At 41.1% G+C, this 25,302-nt stretch overlaps 1 protein-coding gene and 1 long non-coding RNA gene across 2 annotated transcripts in view; one reads left to right on the forward strand and one right to left on the reverse strand.

Moving 5' to 3' along the window:
- The window catches only part of mboat2a (membrane bound O-acyltransferase domain containing 2a), a 54,931-nt gene that overhangs the window by 19,766 nt on the left and 9,863 nt on the right, over nucleotides 1-25,302 (forward strand). The window contains exons 2-5 of the mRNA XM_074659907.1: nucleotides 8,550-8,695; nucleotides 14,407-14,484; nucleotides 21,457-21,552; nucleotides 22,593-22,648. Of these exons, the coding sequence (XP_074516008.1) occupies nucleotides 8,550-8,695; nucleotides 14,407-14,484; nucleotides 21,457-21,552; nucleotides 22,593-22,648 (376 nt within the window). The remainder of the gene's footprint in view (nucleotides 1-8,549; nucleotides 8,696-14,406; nucleotides 14,485-21,456; nucleotides 21,553-22,592; nucleotides 22,649-25,302) is intronic.
- On the reverse strand, nucleotides 12,622-19,400 carry LOC141783011 (uncharacterized). Its single transcript, XR_012597196.1, has 3 exons — nucleotides 19,263-19,400; nucleotides 13,880-13,986; nucleotides 12,622-12,758 (listed from the first exon to the last, which is right to left on the reverse strand). It is a non-coding gene; the product is annotated as an uncharacterized LOC141783011 (long non-coding RNA).

Here is a 25,302-nt window from a genome sequence, read left to right on the forward strand (position 1 = left end):
ACAGAGAGCAGCTCAGACTCAACAAGCCAGTTTTATTGAGATGTTTATCTGTCTCAGTGTCTCATGGGAACCTTCTGCACTGCATTTTCTCCAGACTCACACAGACTACTAAAGGTTAGAAAGTGTCAGTAGGCAGGTTAGTCCAATCCTAAGATGTGTATGACCCTTTTAAGAGACTATGAGATCGACTATTTTTTTTCCTTCTGTATAGGCCTTACATAGATTTAAACGCTGCACAACTTTAATACTCTTTGTATCCACGAACCCCCCCTGAGGTTTGTTAGTTTTTAGCCACCCTAGCAGCATGGTTCTATGAATGGCTATGTCGGTCTGTCAGTCGTGCCACCATAGAGTGCTGCAGGGATGATGTATTTTTGTAAGCCAACCAGGAAGATAGCATCTCCCTGGGTTCCCTCGACAAAAAGCCAACGGGATTTTTCCATTGGGTTTTGGATTATTGCAGAAAATAAGCTCTGTGGCAAACAAACATTTATGATTTATGATTTATGATTTTCAGCAAGATAATCTTCGTAATAAAATGCCACTTTGAAGATTTTTGAAGTGTGAATGCAATCGGCAGAAGTAAAAAAGTAAATGTTAGGTCACCAAAGCCAAAGATGACGACTGCTCATTTAGCCATTTTTTAGCAACCGCCTTTTTTAAGACATGTAAAAGCTTCAAAATTCACAAGTGGGATGTTTACTAACGAATTTTATATTGTAGAATAAAACGTTAAAATTTCTTAAGCTTGTGTTAACCACACATCCTTATTTCAAGCATCTAACCAAAAACCCATTAAAAAAAACCATTGACTTCGAGACGAGGGAACCGGAAGTGCAAAAATAGTGCTACCAGCAAGTCAGTAGTTTCACTTTTATTCAGTGACATAGCTTGACATCCAGTCGATAGACTGACAAAAACAATGTCATGGTTCTCAGATGATGTATCCTACTGACCTTGGTGATCCCCTGACTTTTTCTCTAGCCCACCATGAGATTGACAATTTTGGTTTTGAATGAACTGTTGTGAAAACTGTTGGATGGATTGCAGTGAAATTTGCTCCAGATATTAAGTCTCTCAAGGATATCTCAAGGATCAGGTCAACGTTTTAATTTGTGCTATACTTTGGTTCCTGTCCAAATAACTGCAACGCTAATGACATCCCCTTCAGCCTCAGCTGCACTTTGTGTTTAGCGCTAATTTGCAAATGTCAGCTTGCTAATTAGCAAACGCTGGCATGCTATACTCTGTAAATTAAGACGGTGAACATGTTAAACATTAATCCTGCTAAACACTAACAGTGTTAGCATTGTCATTGTGAGCTGTGCCTACGTACAGCTGCCACACAGAGCCCGGCTGTAGATTCTTGGTCTTGTTTTTATAGAAAAAGGAAAGAGGAAGCTATGCCCACTTGCCCAGAGGAAACATGACTCGTCATCCATCTGTTCCCTCCTGCGCCATCCCTCCTTCCTTTCTTCGCAACCTGGCTGCAGCTGCTGCGTGACATCGTCAGCTGATGGGTTGGATTTTTAACACGAGGAGGGAAAAGTTATATATTAAACTTAGTAAAATAAAAATTTAAAATATCGTAAAACAATGGGAGGTGGACGCTAAAAAGAAAAAATGGATGAAAAATGGGAAAGTGGTGTGAGAATGACATAAACATGAGCATTGCTCCAGCCCTGAGGGCCTTCATGTTCACTCTCCTGCACACGTACGCACACACAGAGAGACATGCACTCAACAATGAGCTTCAGGAAGCTGGCTTATCTCTGTCTTCCACCACATCCACAATGACATCCTCCCTCTGCCAGTCTGTCTGTCGGTCTATAATGTAGCTTCTTAAAGCTGAGCTGAGCCCCGTGCCACAGCTGCCAGCAGGAACTGCCTGCCTGACAGCTTATTGGCCTTAAACGCTAATCGCTCACTGGCTGGCGCCCGCCACCCATCAAAAACATCTGCATGTTGTCTGTCTCCCTTCCTGTGTCTCCACGATCCATACACACTGTAATGATACGGGATTGATCTGCTAAGACGCTATCGTCTGGTATTGCGATAAAGTGACGGTGCTGGAGAGGAAGGGAGGAAAGAAGCTCTCGTTGTAGCTAAAGGCTGTGTCCTCCTCACCGAGTCTGTTAGGAGAGCTTTATTGGAGCTTTTGGAGTAAATATTGTGCCAGTGGGGTTTGTTAGTTAACGCAGATGAAAAGAAAGGTCGCTGTTCCCTGCCAAGCAAACTTTGATGGAGCCACAGTATCGAGGTCCCGCCCACACACCTGCCCGAGCCAATCATGAGCCGAGCACGGCCGCATCTTGCAACCTTGAGCCACTTATCTGCTACGTTAGCACCACATGGTAGGTGTTTGGCTAGAAAGACACAACAACTAACCATAATATCTCTATAACTACATTTATGATCAACTTGACGCGTTATATTACATAGACGGTTATGGAAAGTTAAAGTTACATCTCATCACTCGTACAATTCCCGAGCCTGCGGCTGCGCGACTACTTCACTCAGAGCAGCTGTCAATCACAGCTGTCAATCATGACGTCACACCCCCTTTTTATAGCATCATATAACTAATTTAAACCAAACTTATCAGAAAAATTAACACTTGAACATACATCAGTATGATAAGAACTACCAAAAATGACAGAAACCATCTTTGGGAAAAATGTATTTGATGTGTATGTTTTACTTTTTAGTTTGGCCCATGTCCTATCCGCTAACATGGAGGGGATTTATGACCTGTACTGCAGCCAGCCACCAGGGGGCGATCCAGATGTTTTGGCTTCACTATTGGGGAGCTGTCATGTCGTCTATCTTTATATACAGTTTATGGTTTAAAATACTGTCGCACCTAAAATTCATTCAATGTTTTTGGTCCTCCAATTTAGCCCTTTTCCCAGTCTGTAGTCTTTTTTCCCCCCAGTGACATATTTCAGTGGGTTTGCTGCGGTGTATTTATCCAAAATGATGGCTTTTCTTTTTTCCGTGTATCTCTTAGAAATCTCTTACAAACTGTTCAACAGCGCAGATATTCTGCCTTACATTCTGAAAACAAAAAGAGTGCCGTACCCCAGGGTGAGGTTGACTTCAGAGTGAATCAATAATAGAAGAGGAGATCCATGTATTATGAATGAAGAAACAACGCACCCTGGCACAGGAGCTTGTCTATTGCAAAATGTTTATTCAGTAAACTACTACCCCAACACTGGCGACAGTTTGAGGGAAAACACATTAACAAATCCTGTGAATATCAAGAATGATACCGTCTGTTTAGACTTTCAGATCGTATTGTTTTTGTCAAGCAGTGCGTTATCTGACATTACCGCAACTTTGCTGTAAAGTGCAGCGTGTGCCCATGAGACGACGGCGGCTGCTACAGATCCCACAATTCTTTGCATTTATGTGGAAGGCATCCTTAACGTAAGACCAAAATCACAGCCTGGGTGCTACGGTATCAGTTTGCGGTGTAAAATCACATCTGTGAGTGGAATGTAGCAAGTCGACTAGCATGTGGTCTCATTATATAACGGCTGCTCGGCGAAAGAAACAGTTGTGTTTACTTTGACAGTTGCCTTCTCAACTGCTGGCATTCATTTCCAGTATCGGTCTGTATCACAGCATTTCGTGGATGTAGTGAGTTTAGATTCATTCAGAAACACTGATGACGTGTTGCTTTGGTGTTCGTTGCTGGGAACACTTTGACATCTCAGTAGCTGAGATGGGCCTTGAATAGTTTTAATCGCTGTCATCGACTATAAAAGCAATTATCTCTCCAACTTTCTGCTGAGCTGCAGCGACTCTGACACATAACATAGGGCGGTGAGAGATACTGCAAGGTGTGAATTTAGTTTTAAAAGGGATAGTTTTTTGATATGTGGTCATCATGAGTACCAGTGGTGTTGATATTAAAGCACAAACGCAATGGGAATGGAAATGTTAACATATGTGGATTGTAATTCAAATGGCTAAATGATTTACCTCTTAAGCAGGCCGACGGATTGTTTCAGAGGCTGTAGCAGGCTCAGTCTTAAAGCTAGAGTGAAGATACTGGTATTATATGAAACTAGAAAAACTAAGGAATTGATTGGTACCAACCATGTCATGTTAGCTTGTCGGGAAGGTTGTTAAATAATGCTCTAAAATTACGTTAAATTGTGGCGAGGAAAAACTGGCATGGCCATTTTCAAAGGGATGCCCTGACCTCTGACCTCAAGATAGTGAAAACTGTATCTTATCAGATAAAACAGATGTTGACAAACTACATAATTTGCAGTTGAAAAAAAGGAAATAAATCTAAATATATCTTATTGCAATACTCAACATATCGCAAAATGTGACTAAAGTATCGTTATAATATCGTATCGTGGGGCCTCTGTTGATTCCCACCCCTAGGAAACAACTTTAAAGAGCACTTGAGAGTCTTCTTTTGTTACAGATCACTGACTATTTTACTCTATCCTATAGCTATTATTTGTGCTTCATAATCAAAAGGTTGCCGCTATAAAAACAAAAGTCAACTACTGCAGCCTTATTCTTCATATTACATGAAAAGCTTAAAATCCACTGTTGCAAAAATTGCTTAGTCAGAGCTTTTTCCACACAGTCTGCTTTCAAGTATTCACCCACAGCTCGACTTTGCTGCTGCCTTGAACAATACAGTTCCTCTGTCACGCCCATCCAGTCTCCCACATGAAATTCTTTCCTTACAAAGCCATGTGTTGATAACCAAGGAGGGGCTGATTTTTGTCCCCTCAGGCTAATGTAACGACATAAGTTTTAGTTCATGGTCAACCTCAAGTTTCTAAGCTCTACTTTTGATTCTTTAAACAACATACTGGCCTATATAAGATATGTTTGTCTTTGGTTTTGTAGCTGTGGAAGCTTGATTATGCAAGCTTGATTCATGCTGTAACCATCTCACTACTTGCTATTTTTTTGCCTCTGTAGCTCACGTTGATAAATCAGAGACTGTAATGAGTGTGGGATGTTTGCTGGTTTGCAAATGAGCCAGTCAGTCATTCTGTGTGCAGGCGCACTGGCTGGCAAGTCATGCTTTTCATTCAACCAACCAGCAATGTCCTCCTCACTAAGAGAGAGCAGCTTGAAGTAATCAAAGCGTGAAATGACATCCAAAGCTGTGGATCGGGTAGATGCCGTTTGAAAGAGAGGCTCGCATGAGGAGGGGTAGCCGGAGGAGGTCTATTTGATGTGACACGTTGTCATTACCAGGGCATCATATTTTATTTTTAGCCCTTTAGATTTAAAAGAGGAGGGGGGCGATTTGCACTTAAACCTGGGTCTAAATTTGCCTGATTTGCTACAGTAGAGATTGTCCAAAGTGAATCAGCACAACACAGCTATTCACATGAGGAGGAGGAAATCAATTTAGACTAAAACTAGGCCTGCTTACTGTATTATTCATGGGTGAATGATAGAAATAGCTGCCAGTCTGAATCAACACTAACATTTATTGGCACATAAGGTGGGTTGGGTTGTTTGCTTTTGATCCATAACAGCCAAATAAATGACTGGATGTGCTTGCTTTTAGATACCATAGAAACACTATTTGCAGTTCAAATGACACACCTTGATAGCAAACAGTGGCAAGTGATTACTAGATTTTTGCTTTTAGTTTGCATTTTTCGCTCTGGACCTGCTCACAGCCTTTTGTTTTAAGTTCTCCTGCTGGATTATTTGTTAATTATTCTCATTTTTAGTCCCAATTGGGTTCCTCTCTTGAACAATACCAGCCATGACAATAACAGAACAAAAGAAGCTGGCTCCTGTTAGTGAGGCTCCTGTGCTTTTGTGCGTCTCGGTGTGTGTATTCATGTATTCATGTATACAAAAACCTCCATATTCGCTGCCAAATGCCATCTGATACGATACACTCGGGCTAATGCTGCAGATGATTTGCCGCTAAATCTGTTAGTCGTGCAGACTAAAGGACCTACATACTTAAGGCTATATCCGTCCCGTCCCCCCTCACTCTCTCTCTCTCTCTCTCTCTCTCTCTCTCTCTCTCTCTCTCTCTCTCTCTCCCCCTCATTAATCATGCAGGATCCATAGATAATGGATGGTGCTCGTGGTGTCTGTAGCCTTTCACTGCTTACTGGCCAGACGGATCTGTTAACATGACCTATATACATGGACGGGCCATTGTGCCTTCAGACATGCATCAGTGAACGCGACATCAAACAAACATGAAGGGATCTTAGTGGATGAGTTTCACCTTTTACAGTATTTAGTGTAATGTGTTTTTCGGTCACTTAGTCACTCGTGTGTCTGCTGTGCATTTCCTGCTTCTATTTCGTCTCAAATCAGGCTTTAAATACTCTGTAATTTAGACAGGGTTTAAAGAAAAAAAAAAAAGAAGTGCACAGTCAGTGACCATGTATGACCACAAATGTGCGGTGATGTCATTGCACTGGAATAACAGCTCTTGCATAGCAATTACTTATATTAGCCTTGTGTGTTAGGTCTGTTTGTGTAATTTAGGGTTGGTGGAAAAATGTATACAGCATCGCTCTGTCCGACTGTGAAAAGGCCCGCTGTTGTCTCCTTTTGCAGGCTTTGTAATTGGACCTGTTGATTACTGACTAACAATCTGGTCACTATTCTGTCTTTCAGAGGAATTGCGATATATCTCAATATATATATGTTATCGCAATACTAAAGCACATCACAAAATGTTTAAAATTGCAATAAGATCATATCGTGACTTAAGTATCGTGATAATATTGTATCGTAGGGCCTCTCGTGATACCAATCCCCCTAGTGTATATGCATTTGTAAAAAGAGATTGAAGGCAGAGAATAGAGAAATAAATCTGGAAGCTTTTACTTTGTGCTTATGTGTACGTGAGTGTGTGTAGTTTGATGATGAGTGATGAATAGCCGAGCCACCCGGGACACATACTGTAGATCCTTAATAGCGAGATGCATCAAACATCATCCCTGAGTCATCACTATTTACGGGCTGGAAAACATGTACAAACACAACACTGTGTATTACCTACAGTAATGATGTCAGTGAGTGATAATTCAACAAGACTGAGAGGTGGGTCATGATGGGGGGGTTTAATCAAAACAGCCTTAAGATAATCAAATTTACAGGATAAACACGATCCAGTCAGATCAATAGGACGTAATATATATGCCCCTCTTTTCCATCCTGCTCCATATGGTTCAGGATGAGTGGAGATAAAGTGGTAGTAATCAAACAGAGAGGTTTCCATTGTCCTCCCCTCGACGGATCCAGTCTATCTCACTATTATCTGGAGTAAAGCCTCTTTGCTGGGCCATTTGGAGACATTAGGAGATGAAACCCAGCTTTACTATGACGCGTCAGACGGAGTGTATTTTCTCAAAAATACAATTTATATACAAATATAACACAATAATACATGTATTGATAGAAAAGGTTGATATTAATGCAATAGTGTTGTTGCACATTTTAGCGTGAAAACCATAAAAATCCTGTAAATGGCAGTCCAATTACTAAAAGCTTTACACTGTTTTTTTTTTTCATGTGATTAATTTGCACATCAGTATATTTTTTCGAACTGTTGTTTTTGTCATGAATATTTTTACACAGTAGCCTACATGAATATTACTTGGCGAAAAAAATATGTAATTTTTTTTGGAAAGAGGAACATTTTTCCGAGCTTTCGCACTGCGAACAAAGGCATCAACCAATCACGTTGCGCGGAATGGGTTGAGTTGACCCTATATTATGTGCTTGGGGGCGGCAGTACCTCAGTATCTCAGTCCATAGGGTCTTGGCTTGGGAACCAGAGGGTTGCCGGTTCAAGTCCCCGCATGGACTAAGTACTGAGTGCGAACTGGTCGCTGGAGAGATGCCAGTTTGCCTCTTGGGCACTGCCGAGGTGCCCTTGAGAAAGGCACCAAACCCCCAACTGCTCGGGGCGCCTGTCAGTTAACTAGTGACTACCTAGTAACTACCTTGTTAGTCAATAGCTGACTAGTAAGTTAGCTAGTGACTAGCTAGAGATAGTTAGCTATTGACTACATTGTAACCAGCTGGTTAGTCACTATCTAACGAGCTACTTAGCTCGTGACTAACTAGTAAGTAGCTAGTTAGACACTAGCTAGTTACAAAGACTGAATTCCTGTTGATATGAACAATAGGAATCCATGTCCCACTGGATAACTACTGTATGCTTGTGGCAGTCATTGAATTTTAATTAGCAATGTGATACTATTTGCACCTTAGGGGACTGTGAAGGAAACATTTTAGGGATAGCCGTGTTTTATGCTACTTTCCAGCAACTGATATCTGGGATTTACTTTGTTCACAGTTCAGCTAATATCTTCTGTATCTCTACACATTCCACAATGCACCATATGTAATGTCCTCACCTGTGTGGTTCCTCGTACTATTACTGTATTTCTCATTATTTATTCATCTGTCTTAATATCGCTCTAATCCCAGAACTTGGCAAAGGCCCAGTTTGAGCTGTCAGTCTTTTTGGATTCATACGTCTGTAACATAGTTTTTTATGTCCCTCTGTGCAGGTTAACTTTGTGGCATGTCAGCTGTTCGCCCTGCTGATGGCCGTGTGGTTTCGGATCTACCTCCACCCCAGTAAGACCAGTCCTTTCATCAGACATGTGGTGGCCACTCTGCTGGGCTTCTACTTGGCTCTCTTCTGCTTTGGCTGGTGAGTCACTCTCCTCTATTCAGCTCTGTTCTTGTCATCACTGTTCTTTTATCCTTCTTTCCTTCCTTCCTTCCTTCCTCAGAAATTTCTTCCTACAATATTATTTTAGTGGGATTTTCCTTTTCCTGCCGACTGTGGTCATGTCCCAATTTCATGCTATTGTAAATACAGATTGTTTGAAAGGATGTTGTTAATCTCACGGTTCGGCTATTGGTATGTGAAATGTCATGTAATGTTATGCAATGAAAGGAAATTATATAATGAAGTGTCCACTTTCAGTTTGTGATTTACTACGTTTCCAGGATACCTCTCCATAAATCCCAGAGAATGTACTTGAGCATTTCAGCTAGAGCTGATATGATTAGTCGATTAGTCAGTTAGCTGACAGAAAGTTAATCAGAAACTCTTTCGATAAACTATTCATCTTTTAAATAGCTTATTAAAGTAGCAGTAGGCAGTATAGTTTTGGCATCATTGGGCAAAAATTCCATTATAACCTTTCAACATATTGTAATTCAAGTGTTCTGAGAAATAACTAAACTTCTGAACCTCCTCATGGCTCTGTTTTTAGGCTTTAAAAAGTCTAGCACGTGACGGGAGACTTTGACCAATCACAGGTCATTCAGAGAGAGAGAGAGAGCGTTCCTATTGGCTGTGCTCCGGTCATGTGACCAGTACTTGGCGTTCCTTTAAGCCATCTCAACCTGATCTCAACAGGCCAACTTAATCATTATACAGCTAAACCGTGCACTACAAGATGATTCTGAAAACATTTGAGGCGAGAAATAGGCATTAACGTAACATAATATTGATTCATATTTGATCAACGCTGCCTAGTTTGACCGTTTGGTCGGAGTTCGCGAGTGATCGACAGCCGGCTCTCATTGACAGCAGATGGACAGCAGACCTCAGATCAGCTCTGACTGCTTGTTTTCCTCCGGTCTGTGAAATCTTGCTGATGCCGTTAGGAGCACCGGAGGACACAGAGGCACATGATTTTTTTCAGGTTACCTGTTTCATGTACTACTGTCACGATATAGCGACCGTTTTATGTATATTTGCTCCAATTTCGCCTACTTCAGCTTTAAGCAACTATGCCAAACATTTGGCTGGTTCCACCTTCTCAAATGTGAGGATTTTAAGCTTTTCTCTTTGATACTGTATATCAGCGATTCTCAAAGTGGGGTGCAGGGACCCCCAGGAGTCTGTCGTCCGCAAAATAATTTGCTATAACTTATAAAATTGTGCCCTATCATTAAAAAGTGCATAACTACACACCATTTTTGCCAATAAAACAAGCATATTGTGTCCCACCCACGTTAGCTTTGGGCCAATAGAAACTCTGATATGATGGTGACACACAGCAGTAAGTTTATTATTTTTTGAAGCACTTACTGAAAGTCTACTGAGAGCTCCTGTTGATTGGATTTGGATATTGTGTAATAATTAAACGTTACCTGAGCAGAAGGTGTGAATGATAAGTCAGTGAACAAATTAAAAATAAATCGCAGGGCACATTAAATTCCTTTTTTTTTTTTTTTTAAGAATGATTAATTCATTAAACGGTTAGATTTTATAATGAGTAACATATTCTTAAATTGAAACAGAAATTTCACTTAACAAATTGGATAAGTGTGTCATTTAATGTGAATTTAATTATCTGCGTAATAGACTGCTTTAAATTTCAGTGTTAATTATTCATTAACCAGTAATCACTTACACAGTCTGAAATGACTCACTGATAATATTTCATACATTTTTATCTACATGTGGTTGGTCATCGGTGGGAATACAATATATACAGTACTGAACAACATGAAGGGATAGTAGCTATATAATAGAGTAATAAGAGTAGTTTTAATTTTTTTCATTATCGATTAATCTGCACATTTTTTTTCAGATTAGTTGAAGAGTGTTTAATTCAATGTCTTTATGAGAAATTATGAGTTGCTCCACTGAGTTTTCTTATTCTGCTTTTGTTCTCCTGTCATCATCCTCCCCCCCCCCCTCTCTTTTTCTGTCTCATTCTCCCTCACCCCGTCCTCATTTTCTCCATCCTCGCCAAAGCAAACGGGTCGATAGGGCAGTAACGGATATCCAATTATAAAGCTATTGCCCTGTAATAGACAACCCACTGTACCTCTGGCAGAGTGCCTCTCAGAGTGCTGCTGTGTGTTTGTGTGTGTTTGTATTGGACGGCAAACCTCGGAAAGATTAGCCAGACATCCAGCTTGTGGGGAGAATGCTAACCAGGTGAAATGTTACCTGGTCATCGGGTAATAGGGTGATACGGTTTTATGTCATCACCTCGCCGACAGACGGTTCATGTACATGATGCAACTGACACTGAGCTGCGGTTGGTTCATGTTATTTGTTGTGGCTGGGAGAGGCGATGTAAACAAAGCTATCTTCAAGCATGACAGGATAGTGTCACACAAAAGCGACTCCTATTTCTAAACCAAAAGCATGGGTAATGCATGATTTTAAATGTTTATAATGCCTTTCTCCCTAACTCCTTTTTCATGAATCTGCATTTGACACGAGAAAAATAAGTATCAAGCAGCGGTAAAAGATATATACAATAGCAGTGCAGCTGTCAGTACCCATTGGCTCACCCATACTGTAAGTAGGGCTGCACAATTAATCGGATATTAACCGGGATCACAATTTTGGCTTCCCACAATTAAATGAACATGATCGTCTGCGAAATTGACGTCTAAAATGCGCGTTCTGCTCACAGAAAACTGTGCTGCATATCAAATGAAGCGCTTCCTAGACTAACAGCCAGCCACCGGCCGGTGATCAACATACTCACTTTTGGGTATAGATATTATCTAAACAGCCAATGTGTTTATGATTAAATTGAGAGCATAAAATTGTTTATATAGCTCTTAATTTTGCCCTCGAAGTACACCAGATTGAAGCATTTAACTTTAAAATGTTGCTAACAAAAGGGTAGGGTGAATATTCTTGTATTTTTTCATATTGCAATATATATAGCGATGGAAAAGTCTCCAATGACGGCTTCTCAGTTGAGTAGCCACACCTGTACTGTTGTAGCAATACAAGCAAAAATATGTGTATAAAAAGGAACTGAAACCTAGAATTACAAGAAAAGTATAATGACTGTACTGTATTCACTGAGCTGTGAATGGGCGCTGGTTTATTGGGTAACAAAACAAGTATTGCGAAAACAAATCTTTGCATCAGAAAGGAAAGGGACATAGAGTTCTTCTGTTCAGACAAAAACAACACCCATTGCAACAAATCCCATATGTTTTCAGAGTAACACACATGCGTAACGAAAAACAGAAATTAGTTATTACACAGTTCAGGACTCTTGTGATTGACCTGCTAACTTGATGTCGGATCAATTTGAAAAATACCATTCGTCTTAACATCCTCTTTGTCCAAATGGGCCAAAACAATCAACAAATGTGCGTCTGTGAAAGCCTGCCAAAGAGTTTTATGTGCTACGGCGATTAAAAGAGCACAAGCTCCTTTAAATATCTATAAGCAGATATATTCAACAAAGGTATTTATTGTGCTTGGCGCAGTGCTCCAAGCTTATGTTAGACCCCTAATTACAGGAATAACTATCACTTACATATCTGATCTTTACAATCTCTAACCATATAATGATGCAGAAGCTGAAAATGAGTGGTTCAAAAAGACAGATGTAATTATTTGATAAACTTATCAAGCAGAGTAAGGTCACAGCAACTCACAGCCGTGCACGTTAATTGTTTATAGGATCCCAAACAGCTTCTGCAGGTGCAGCTTACTTGTGTGAAATGCATGAATGCATCTGTGCACACACATGCATTTGCACCCTTTTATTCTCACACACACACACACACACACACACACACACACACACACACACACACACACATACGCACACATAACATTTTAAGCTTTCATTGCACGCACACTGTTCTTTCTTAGAGGGCACCTGGCTGCAGCCCTGGAGGATCTGCCTCGCAGATGCTGCAGAGTGTTGGTTTATTTTCGGATGTATTCCCTCCCTGTCACAGACGCACAAGCTTCTCTCTGAATGTCACTGGAGAAAACAATTGAACAGTTTCACATTCCCTCCGCCAAAGGGGGACTGAGTTCATTTTAGCTTTTGTAGACGTAATAACAGATCATGTTTGTTAGATACATCCCAGGCTAGCCGGGCAGAAGTTAACACTAACTAAGTGCACCACGTGCATTACATGCACCAAATATTCAGGTTTTTTTTGCCCTTATTCCTACAAAGCTGTTTACATGGCTAATGAACATGAATATTCCACTAATATTCCAGTTTACATGCAGATGTGCATATTCCGATCAACGTCAAATGACCAAATGGAAGACCCATTTAACAACCCATTTGGCTAAACAAGTCAGCTGGCTACCTATAGTTCCCTATTCTTACCATCATCATCATCTGGTCCATTTGAGGAGCTCAGGACATTCTCATCACCAGGGCCGATGAATCCTACGTCGACGCCATTCTCGGTTGTGTTTGACAAGAGTCGATGCCCTAATATGTCATTTATCAAATCGGGGCGGGACTTGTTGGACCAGCCTCCCTCTTTCATTCCTTCATCCACCTTCTTGAAAAGATTAGCATTGCAATATTCTCACATATCCAAAAACCGTTGATATCCAAGCCTTTCGTAATGTTTAAAAGTAGGCGTGTTTGTCCTTCTTTTCTTTTGGGCATGCACCTCTGCAAACTGTCAGCTAGTTGGTTTGTGTACAACACTCAGAGTTGGCCGTAAACAGGCAAGAGGTTGTATGTCTCAAACTGTAAAAACCCCAATTGAGATGCATATTCCGATGTATAATGTACATGTCCAGATAATGCTAGTAAAACCTGAATAATATCAGCATATCCCACATGTCCTAATCAGAAAATGCTCCATTCGGAATAAGGCCTAATTCAGAATATCCAACAAAATATGCTGTTTACATGATCAAATTCGTCATATTGTCATATTTGGAATAATAGTGGAATATTAATGTGCATGTAAACGTAGTCATTGTCTTTAGATATCTTTTTTCCTCTCCCATCATCAGATATTAGTGCATTCTTAACCCTATTATTTGCTGAGCAGTTCGTTTAATTCACCCAGCTTGTGCTCCATTGTTCCCTGCCAACCCCCGATGCCCTTGCCCTCTTTGTTGACTCACCACTAACACAGTGTGGCATCTCTCCTCTCCTGGAGGGCCTGACGTCGGTAGCATCACACACACTGTGCCCTTCAAAGACCCATCTGGTAGCTGCTGCCGCTGTTGAACTGTGCGTGTGTGCGTGCTCCACGGGAAGGGAGAGAGGTGGACATAAGTCAGAGTTTGATCAACACACACACAAACGCACACATTCAAGTACAAGACACTGCAATGGTGTGATGTAAGGAATCAGCTGGAAGGCATTGGAATCAATTAAGAACATAGTGTGATGGGGATCGTCAGTATCCTGCCCTGTGACTGCAGATGACACGTTACTGGTTACGAAGGTCTGGCTTCACATGGCTGATGGCGTGACTGTTGTTTCGTAATGCTGTTATTTCCTCTTCCTAATGACCGTACGGGATGACAAAGAAGGATGTGGATGGTAGTACAGAGAGCAAATAAAGTGTAATATAGTCTGGTATAAGGAAGAAAAAAAGTTGAAAATAAGGTCAGTAAAGTAATTTATGGCGTCTGTCTCTCCACAGGTATTCCCTCCATTTCCTGGTGCAGAGTGGTATCTCCTACAGTGTGATGGTCTTCGCTGGCCTGGAGCACATGCACAAGTAAGTGCACAAATGAAATGCAAAATTTGATTAAAAGATGTACAAGGTTATTTTGCTTTATGGTTCCTGGAAGTGTCAGAATCACACAGAATTGTAAAACGCCTCATCATTTCCCGCATTAAGGCTTCAGTAGGCAAAAGCTTTTGGCATCGTTGGGCAAAAATTCTATAATAACTTTTCAGCATATTGTTCTGCACCTCCTCATGGCTCTGTTTGCAGGCTATAAAAATCTATTTCAGAGAGAGAACGTTCCTATTGGCTGTGCTCCGGCTGGTGGGCGGTGCTTGGTATTTCCTCAACAGATCTTAACATGGCTTCCGGGTCACAAACTTTCTCATTTTACAGCTAAACAGTACACTACAACATTTGAGGCGAGAAATAGGCATTACAGTAACAGCTGTTTTCCTCCGGTTTGTGAAATCTTGCAGATGCCGTTAGGAGCACCGGAGGACACAGAGGCACATGATTTTTTCGGATTACCTGTCTCATGCACTACTGTCTGACTGTATTATTAAAAAAAAACTTTTTTTTTAATCATATTTGCTCCAATTCTACCCACTTCTGCTTTAATAAACCTCAAAATTGCGAGTAGAAGCATGACAAAGACATTTTGTCAAAGCCAGTAAACCAAAATCTTGTCAGAAATTCAGATTTCAGATGCCTCATATCAGTTGACTGTGGACCAATCTTGCATTTGCGTCATCACGCGTTTGTCTTGTGTGTTTTTTTAAGGCATGTGAGCCTGGGTCACGATGACGATGGCTCTGCCCCCGGGCTTCCATCTGTGACCATTGCTCATCAAGACAACCACACACACACACACACACACGCACACACACACACACACACACACACACACACACACACACACACACACACACACACACACACACACACACCATTGTCTTTGATGCTATTTTTTCCCAGAACTCAAGGTTATGAGTGCAGGTGTAAAGTTCAAACAGTAGATGTTCCCTCTGGGGAGAGCTCTTTAAATAGATGGTGACAAAACATTAATGACAATAGCGACTGCCCTCAGAAAGAAAGGACTCAAACCCCAGTGATAGCAGCCGCACAGTAACACACAGGACGTCTTTATCCAGACTAGAATATGGCATTTCAACATATACCAGTGTTACACATCAAAAGTCACATTACTCCTGGAAGTTTAACCCTCGACAAACAGCATTAATGTGCTTTTAGCCAGGTGTTCCGGCTCTTGTGTATGTGGGTAGATAAGCTGCTCCCTCTTACAGTAACTCTTATGAAACTGAAAAAACTGTGGTTGTCGCCCAAGTCAACACAATGTGCAGCTCAGGGGCAGAGAGAAGGAGAACCACAGAGGCAGGACGTACTGACATGCTCATGTTTGCAGAGGGCGTTGAACCCACGGCCTCAGGGTTTTTGCATAACAAATGAATTATTATCTCAGCAGCACGTTGTGATTTAACTGGGCTTTTGGGCGACTCAGTGTTTAACCCATGGCCTTTACTCTTTGAACTACACTTGAGTTGGTTGCATAAGTATCCAAGGCTATCATATATTTCAAGACCTCATATGCATATGTATATTCATATATACAGGAATGTGACTCACTGTGGTTCCTTTTCTCTATACTGTTTTTATGCCTACGCGTAGGGGTGTAAGGATACATCAGTCTGGATCGATATATCGATTCAATGATCAACGATCCAATAGCATCGATGTAAAGTGAAAACATCAATACGTATCATCTTTAAGATACGCCTTTAATTTGAAATTCCCATGGCAAGTCTGTGTCACCATTTCTGTCCAAGCACACCTCCCTCCTACAGAGCCTAGTAATAAAATTGCCAAATCAAATTTAAGTTGCTTTTTGTGAGTTGATATAAATGATTGTGTTAAATGATATTGTCTCATATTGATCGCATTTTGATCTAATGGAAATTGTATTGTGGCAGACTTTGTCATATCCGCAAATATCGTATTGTTGTCCAAAGAATCAATATGATATTGTATCATGATGAAACCGCCGCTGGCGATAGCCGTGGTCGAAGGCATTATGTTTTCGGGTTGTCTGTCCATACCATTCTTGTGAATGCGATATCTGAGTAACTCTTGACGAGGGAATTTCTTCAAATTTGGTACAAACATCCAATTGAACTCAAGGATGAACTGATTCGATTTTGGTGGTCAAAGGTCAACGTCACTGTGACCTCACAAAACACGTTTTGGGCCATAATTCAAGAATTCATATGCTAATTATGACAGTTTCACAAATGATGACGTGATGATGTTTTGGACAGACATGGATGTAAACTGCAACCTGACTGGTTGGTGGAGGCATAACCATGAGGCGGTAATTCTAGTTTTCCATTTTCTTATCATTATTTGTTTGTCTGTATTTGGTTTGGGGCTTTCCTTGACCACAGAAATTCTTAGTCGACTAACACTTATATACGATTTTGTTGACTAATCCATTAGTTGATTTAATCGACAGAGTTTCTCCACAAAGAATCATGCAAAAGCACCACTTTAAATCTTGTGTTTACCAGAGTTGTGCTCCTAAGTTTCTTGGAAATAAGTCAATCAGCAAGAAAAAATGACTAATACACTAATGAAATCTTAGTCAACTAACACCAAAACGACCGGTTAGTCGACTAATAGACTAAGAGGGAGCAACTCTACTTTGAATAGATGTAAGCCTGAGATGTAAAACTGTTTGAATTTTAGTCTTCTTTCTCGATAAAAACAGAATAGTCAAATATTTCAAGACATGGAAGTAAGCTTGTGGTGAAACTCCCACCGTGCCCCATTTTACACCACCTTCTCAGGATTATTACATGTCCCTTTAACCCTGCGTTTGTTCCTACTAGTGTACTTTTCTTTCCAATCTAATCCTGATAATTAAGTTGTCGCTTTCTCTCCGTATTTCTTTCTTAATTTTTTTAATCCATCGTACTTAATCTCTCATCTCCATCTCCCAGTCAGCCATGCCTCCTCTTTATGTTTTTACAGTATTAACTAACACACTGTAAGCCTTGCTAATGATATAATACTGCTGAGTAGAGATAGAATGAATCAGTATGATGCTGAATATATACACTTTTACCTCCAATAACACCTTCCACTGTGAGAGTTGCTTGCTGCACTTTGGGAACACGCCCTGAACAACTCCCAAGACCAGTGCACTGTGGCAGGACTTGTGTTCTCTATTAGTTGATACCCGACCCTTGGGGGGGTGTACAGTAGAGTGAGTGCATTGTGACAGCTTTATGGAGTCGCTAAAAGCTCTTTTTTGGGACTGTGGGAATGGCTGTGAATGCGAACCCGGCTTAGTGTGGCTCTGGACTGACCACTTTGTTCAGCGGCGAGGCATCATATTTCATACTATTCTACTCTCTGGATCTCCCACTCTTCCCCTCCACCACTCCCTCACAACTCTCTTTAACAGTTGTCTGATGTGGTGAGCGGACGGGGAACGTTCTCGACGCTTACCTACTGAACACAGCACGGCCTGCTGGTTGATTGTGAACTGTGAAATTGTTAGATGGGGTGTAACCAAAGAGGAAGGCTGTGACAGTAATGCAAGTGCCCTCTTTAATTGATACTGAAGAGGAACCATAACAAAATGATAATAACTAGATATAAGACAAGGTGTGCTATCAAGCTTGATGTAAATATAGTCTTTGCGAGTGATAATGACACTTTATTTTGCTTTATTTTATTAAAGGATATTCTCTGTTGGTGAAGCAAATTTGCAGCATGGCAATGGTCTATTAAATGTCTATTTGCACCCCTCTCGCCATATTTCTACTGGTTGTAACCAGTTTAATCAAAGAGTTTGTTTAAAAAGAGGTACAATTATACAGTAATTAACAAGACATGAAGCAGAAATTAGAGGAAAGTCTGAAAAACAAATCGAATTAAGGCCTTTACACACTGGGGACGGGACAAATAAACTCCCTTGCGAATATTACATGTCTATGGCCTTTATTGTGAAAGATAATGGAAGGAGTGGATCTGGTTTGCGCTGCCTTTTTTCAAGGTTGAAAGGAGTAATAAAGTTTGCCGTCCTGGTTCAGCGTTGGTTGTACTTATTTCCACCCTCTCGTGTCACTTCTGGTTGCAAAAGAAACACATGGCGACGGACAAAATGCCAAACTCGAGGCCTCAAAACAGCAGTCCACAAACCAATGGGTGACGTCACGGTGAATTCGTCCACTTCTTAAATACAGTCTATGGGGTCGACTGAATTTGACCGAAGGAGGGAAGGGTGATGCTGACAGTTGAGGCCCTGCCTTCTCGCTATTTATCCAGTATCTCAGTCCCACTCCCAACCTAGCAGCTCAAGAACACTAAAGCAGAGCAGACACTTTACAGCACAGGAGCACTGAACACACTTTAGCTGTCTAGGAGGGTCTATACTCATGAAACCACTCTACTACTCTATAGACATCAGCAGCTCCAGTTACAACCAACTTTACCTCAGGATGGTCTGAGTTAAGGGACATTTTATTTTATCTGTAACATAAGCATGCAATTTAATTGGAATTCATGTCAGTTTTGGTGTGAAAGCATGACTGTGAACCTGACGGTGATAAGTGTGCAAATTACTGACTCACAGTCGCCTGCTGAACAGATGGAAATTTCCTCTGGATCTGCGTATGCATGAAATGTGCCTCGAGGCATTTATTATGTGTACACAGCCTTAGAGAGAAGGTCTTGGAGTGTTCAGACATTTATTTATAGCCTGTTTTTTTTGTTTTCATTGCTCCATGTGCTGTGTGTATCCTTACCTGCGGCTCCTGCGGAGCTCCATGTCTGCGGTGCGTTGACCCGTCTACTGCCGTCCCACAGTGGGAGGCCAGCCCGCTTTAGTCCCAGGCTCCATCCGATGCCTCGAGTGGAAATGAAACACCCCCCTCTGAGCTGCGAATTACACAAACACAAATCAGAGGAGGATCCCTGGTGGGCCCGCTGCAAATATAGCTGCTGCAGCACATATAGCTCATATCCTCACTCATGACTGCAGCTGCGTGCTGCCAGGAGAGAAAACTGATCTTGGTGAAATAGGGTTGTTGCTAAGGATTTGAAATGTTAGAGCCAACAGGAAAAACTTCAAGCTTTCTTGCATTGCTAAAATGTCCATTTTACGTCATATAATCTGGTGTAAAATATGTATAAATATAACGGTGGTCTGCAGCAGAATATTGTCTCTAGATTCGAGAAAATGTCAACTTAGGTAACACCCTATTGTAAGCAAGTGTAACAGGACACCTTACTCCACAGGCAGGATTTGATTTTTGTTCACATTCATGTATTTTTGCCTTGTAGGTTTTAAGTGTATTGCAGTGAATGGTACCTAACATAGGAGACATTTGTGAATGAGGAGCAAAATGATTTATTGAGACAAGTTTTTGACATATGAGACAGTTATGCTAACCAGGTTAAATTCAAGTTAAATTTCACAATTAATGAACAATCCATTTACAAAACAGATGATGAACAACCTGAGATCTCTGATCGCTGATCTCTTGGCTAATGTCGGTTTCCTCAAACCTGCCAACAATTTCTTTTTCATCTTCGCTGTTCTCAGCTGTCCCTGCAAGTTCTTGTATTTTTCGCCACGATGAGTCCGATAGTGGCACCAAATATTATATTTCTTGAGGAACTGGTCCAATTTTCTTGGAAAACCTGACACTCTATGTCCACTTTGCTCCTTTTTGGACAAAGACATTTTCCGCCAGCGGCTCCTGCATAAACAGTAGTCCACGCTTGACAGTGTTGTATCATGTAGCCTGTACGTAAGCATGTGGGATATATACTGTATAATAGCGTAACCAGCATAGGGCATGCTACTGTTATTAGAACAGCAAAACCCACAGTGGACAAGTAGGAATAGCAGTGTGTTTTATTAAAAAATAGGATTCAATGACTTCTCCGCAATTTGCAAAGTCATCCAGTGGGCCGGATTGGACCCTTTGGCGGGCTAATTCTGGTCCTCAGGCTGTATGTTTGACACCTCTGATTTAGGGTGTCCAGTATAGAAAGCTCTATGCAGTACATTTAAATGAGCCCTGTTGCTGCAGGGCTGGTAATATGGAGGTCTTTTGTAAAGAGCCATGTAGTCTCCCATATGAGTCAGATTATGGAAAATAGTGTGTATACTGAAAAACATGCCAAGTGTGGGTTGGATACAAACGCAGAACTCTCAGAGCACATAACAGGAATGTATTATAATAATCTGCCTTCTCGGCTTTCTCTGTGATTAGTATTAGTGTGTAATCTTTGAGTTTTTAGAGATCTTATTTTTCGTATTATTTTATGTTGTGTTATAAACGCTTGGCAGTAGTGATCAGATGATGTTTTTGGCTGCGTTTTGGACTGCAGATCCAGTATGCTCTCAGAATCAAGAGGTCCCGTTGTGTCTTATCAGCAGCGCAGCCTCGCACTCGCTGCTGTGTTGTATTCCTTCACAGAGCAGCACAATCCTCTTATTGTTGGCAAGCGGAGGAATGCTAGCTAGCTAGCTTTGACTTGGGCTGACTCTGCAACAGCTTTGTACAACAGGCTTTTAGTTCCGCTCTGTCTTTGGCCTTCTGTTGAAAGGTTGTGTTTGTCCTCTGTCTTCAGCCGCTGACCCCGACACATTACTGGAGCCTCCTCTGCTCTTTTGTCCACTTTTTGACCCTCCCTACTTCCCCTTTCTATCGTTCTGCACTGGTACTGAGGCCTCTGTCCTTTGTACTGTACTGTAAAAGGAAAACCTTGTTCTGCCACATGAATATGAGTTAAACTTTCACAATGTGTGCATTTAAGATGCCCTGCCTGAAAAGCTCCATATCAATTGTTGAGAATGACAATTCATGTTAGATATACACTAGATTTCACAGTTGTTTTTGGCTTTTAAACCCAACATTTCTGTATTTTTACAATTTCTTTTTCACCTGCATACTCTAATTTCTGTTTTTCTTTCCTTATTCTGCACAGGTACTGCTTCATTGTGACGCTCGGCTACCTGATATCATGTCAGATCACACGAGTCTACGTGTTCGACTACGGCATGTACTCTGCAGATTTTACAGGGTAAGCTACACTAAGACCACAGAGCTCTTAATTAAAAACCGAAATCCCTCCATTGGTCTTAATTTTGAATGCTTTATGGAAGCTAAAAAAAACAGAAGTTACCAGTCAGAGTCAGGGGAAAATTGGATCTGACTAAACAGAAATAGGAGCGTTTCACACCGCTGTGTCCGCAGGAGGACGTCGATAGCGACTCTTGTGGTTGGTTCCCACTCCTCCAGACTGTCTGACAATTCAAGCAGACAGCCTGCACTCCCAGCATGGTGGGGGTGGCTAGTTGCTAGGCAACCCCAATGCAAACTCATACTGCCTCTGCGAGAGCAGAGATTTCACTCTTTCAACTACCTCGTCTGCCATCCCTTTGCTTTTCTTGAAAATGTCAAATTCACGTTTTCCTAAATATCAGTGTGACCCTTACAGCCAAATGTGCTTTGTTCTACGGAGCCGGATAGTCCCTCTTATTTTTATTAAAAGATCAGAAAATATCTGAGCTGTTGCTTGTTTTTGACTCTGTGGCTTAAAGGGATAGTTTGGGTGTTTTGAAGTGGAGTTGTATAATGTAATTATCCATAGTAGCTCCTTTTAAAATACCCGAACTATCCCTTTAACTTGATGCTGCCAGCAGCAGTTTTCATGTCAAGAACTTGCTGATGAACAGAGGTTTATAAAAGCAGATTAAATCACATGAGAGCAGATTTCACAACGTTCTTTGATAGAGAATGGCTTTATTAAGTCAGGAGGAAGAAGGCTGAGTAGCGTCGGACCGCATTGAACCTCAAGAATAGAGAAGAAGAATAGAAAGAATAGCCACAGGAAGTTCAAAAAGGGCTAGCAGTTTACCATTATGTCTCACTCTAAACTAAAGAAAAAAACAAGCATTGAAAATAAAGATAAATCATGTATAGCAGAAAAATGTGAACTTGTTCATAAAAAGTCAAGCAAAACCCTGTGATGAGCTGCTTGTATGTGCTGCACTGAGTGGAGTGGTTTTTGAGATTCTCAGTATTAACATGGCCTTTTCCCCGTTTGATGCTTTTTATCAGACCCATGATGGTTATAACACAGAAGATTACCAGCTTGGCGTTTGAAATACACGATGGTAAGACAAGCATCAAAGTGTCTCTGTGTGTTTTCAGTGTGTGTGTGTGTGTGTGTGTGCATCCTCTGAGATAAAAAAAAAAAAAAAAAAAAAGTGGCAGACGTGACAGAAGTGAAAACGGTTCAGTTCTCTTTGGAGTTTCCAAACAGATCACATGGCCACGTTTCCGAGCCAGTAGTCAGTTCTGACAATGGACTAGTGAACCAGACAGCAAAAACACAGTTATGTAATGGAACAATGACCAAGTATTCAGTCTCCTCTCCTCTCTGTGTGTGTAGCAGTTTAATGGCTGACAACACAAGCTGAATTGAACTGGTTGATGCTAGAATGGATGGTTCCGGAGGGACGCTTGTCCGATCCATGTGCATGCGCTACTTCGATACATTGGATCGTAACGCTTTAAACATTTATTAGCAAAATGTGTATGTAAACAGTGTATGTAGTTGGCTAGTCATATGCCAGGCTAATGCTGAAGTCAGCTGAAAATGAGCTAAAGAGCCACAAATAAAAGATAGTCTGAAATCACATACTATGCACTACATACTCAAAATGTGTACTATCGTTCAACATACTTTTGTGTGAATAAACAGCAGTATGTATCTTTCCTGAGAGCCTCCTTGCTTGTTAGAGATGTGTAACCATGGTAACCCATGCCAACCTCATGTGACCAAAATGATGATTTGTGAGAATCAAATTCGGAATTAATTTAGAATATAAATTACGCCTATAGCAAAGGGAAATCTTGTACCTACACTTGAATTGAAGCGTTATTGATGTTACAGAGCTGTCTGTCAACGTCTGTTAAGAACGTTGTCGTCACTACCGTATTACATTGTGGGATATTTATGCCGCCGTAGTGGCCAGCGTTGCATACTGTAATACTTCACCGGAAATAGTATGCAATTTACGTACTGTTGGTTTCATACTAAGGTTTTAAAAATACTGAAACATCTCACATACTCTTTTAGCGTACTGAATAGCATGTTAGTGTGGAATTTCGGACACAACCAAGAGATTGACACCGAGGTTGAAATAAACATGTGTGATCAAGTAACAGAGAGGCTTAGAGATTGAGAGGAGTCACTTGGAGACTTAAGTCCTCTCAGGATATTCTAGACTGAACACAATCAGCAGTCTAATAGCCCCGTTTGTGTATTGATGTGTGTATGTGTGTTGGTGGGTGCGTGCATGTGTAGGCCGTGTAGAGTAGAGTTTTAAATTCTGTTCAGGTCACTGATTCTCCTCGCAACTGTGAGTCTGATGAGAAACTAAGACTGTAATCCCCATCCTCAGAGAGCTGTCACACCCTGATACCTGCCTGCTGTTCACACACACACGCACGCACACACACGCACACACACACACACACACACACACACACACACACACACACACACACACACACACACACACACACACACACACACACACACACACACACACACACATTGCACAGCATTTTGCCTTTTATTTTTTGCTATACAGTAAAATACTTATGAAAGACTGTTATATTCCAGCTCTGAAGAATACAGAGTTATTTAAGGCACAATGAAGCTGCTTCACAATTCATCTTTTCGTTCATTTGATTGGGATCAGAGGTTTTTAATTGTGGCCTTGTAACTAAGCACAGCCTTGCACCATGAGCCTTACATGTAGCCCCTTACATGATGCCAACGCTGGCCGCGAGTGTTCACTTTAATGAGTTGCGAAGCCGCAAGTCTTCATAAACAAAGAGCAGACTGATTAAAACAAATTTGCCCAGACATTTGGCCCACAGAATAGAGAGCAGACCTCTACTAACCTTCTCAATAAACAGTAACCGCTATCAGGATGTCTGGCCAAGGTGTAATTTGTCCTCTTAGTAGAGTATTTATCAGGAAGGAGCCAACACTAAAGTATAACCAGTGTCACTCACTGTCCTCTGTTAAAGGATAACTTCGGTATTTTTCAACAATATTTTCCCATGTTTTTGAGTCTAAGTGACTAATGGGGACAACACGTTTTGAAATTGGTCCAGTATTGAGGGAGAGCGCTGTAGACGGCAGCTGATAAGGCTGTAAAGTAATCATTTATGGCAACCTGGTACCGTTAGTTTACGTCCACTAAAAGCGTTTTGTTTTTGCCACTGACCGATTTATATTTTGTGTCTGACAACATTATGGAAAGGACCCCACAGAGAAATAAAACCTTTTTCTTACTTTTTGCTTGATCCGGTCTGTTTGTTATTGTGTGTCTTGCTCGGGGAAGTCTCGTTCTGAAATCTCACGTCACAACCACATTGTCGAAAGCCTCTAAATATTCAGCAAAGACATTGAAAATATTTGAGATAACACTAAGCTACGATTTCGATACTCGAACACAACAAACTATGACAACACCGGTGTCCCGTGGCTCTCCTCTCTCCAACTCTCACTCACATTTCCACCACCACAAGTCACATGACACAATAACAAACAGAAAACGAAAGGTAGGAAAAATATTTTATTTTTCTCTAGGATCCTTTCCATAATGTTGTCAGACACTTATAATAACAATCTGAGACCATCAGTGGCAAAAACAAGCACCGTAATGACAGTGCCAGGTTGCCCCAAATGATTTCATTATAGCCCGTTTAGCGGCTGGCGGCTGCAGCGTTCTTCCTGTGTTGTGTTGTC

Source organism: Sebastes fasciatus, chromosome 15 (genome assembly GCF_043250625.1).
Source record: "Sebastes fasciatus isolate fSebFas1 chromosome 15, fSebFas1.pri, whole genome shotgun sequence".
NCBI classification, from domain to species: Eukaryota; Metazoa; Chordata; class Actinopteri; order Perciformes; family Sebastidae; genus Sebastes; species Sebastes fasciatus.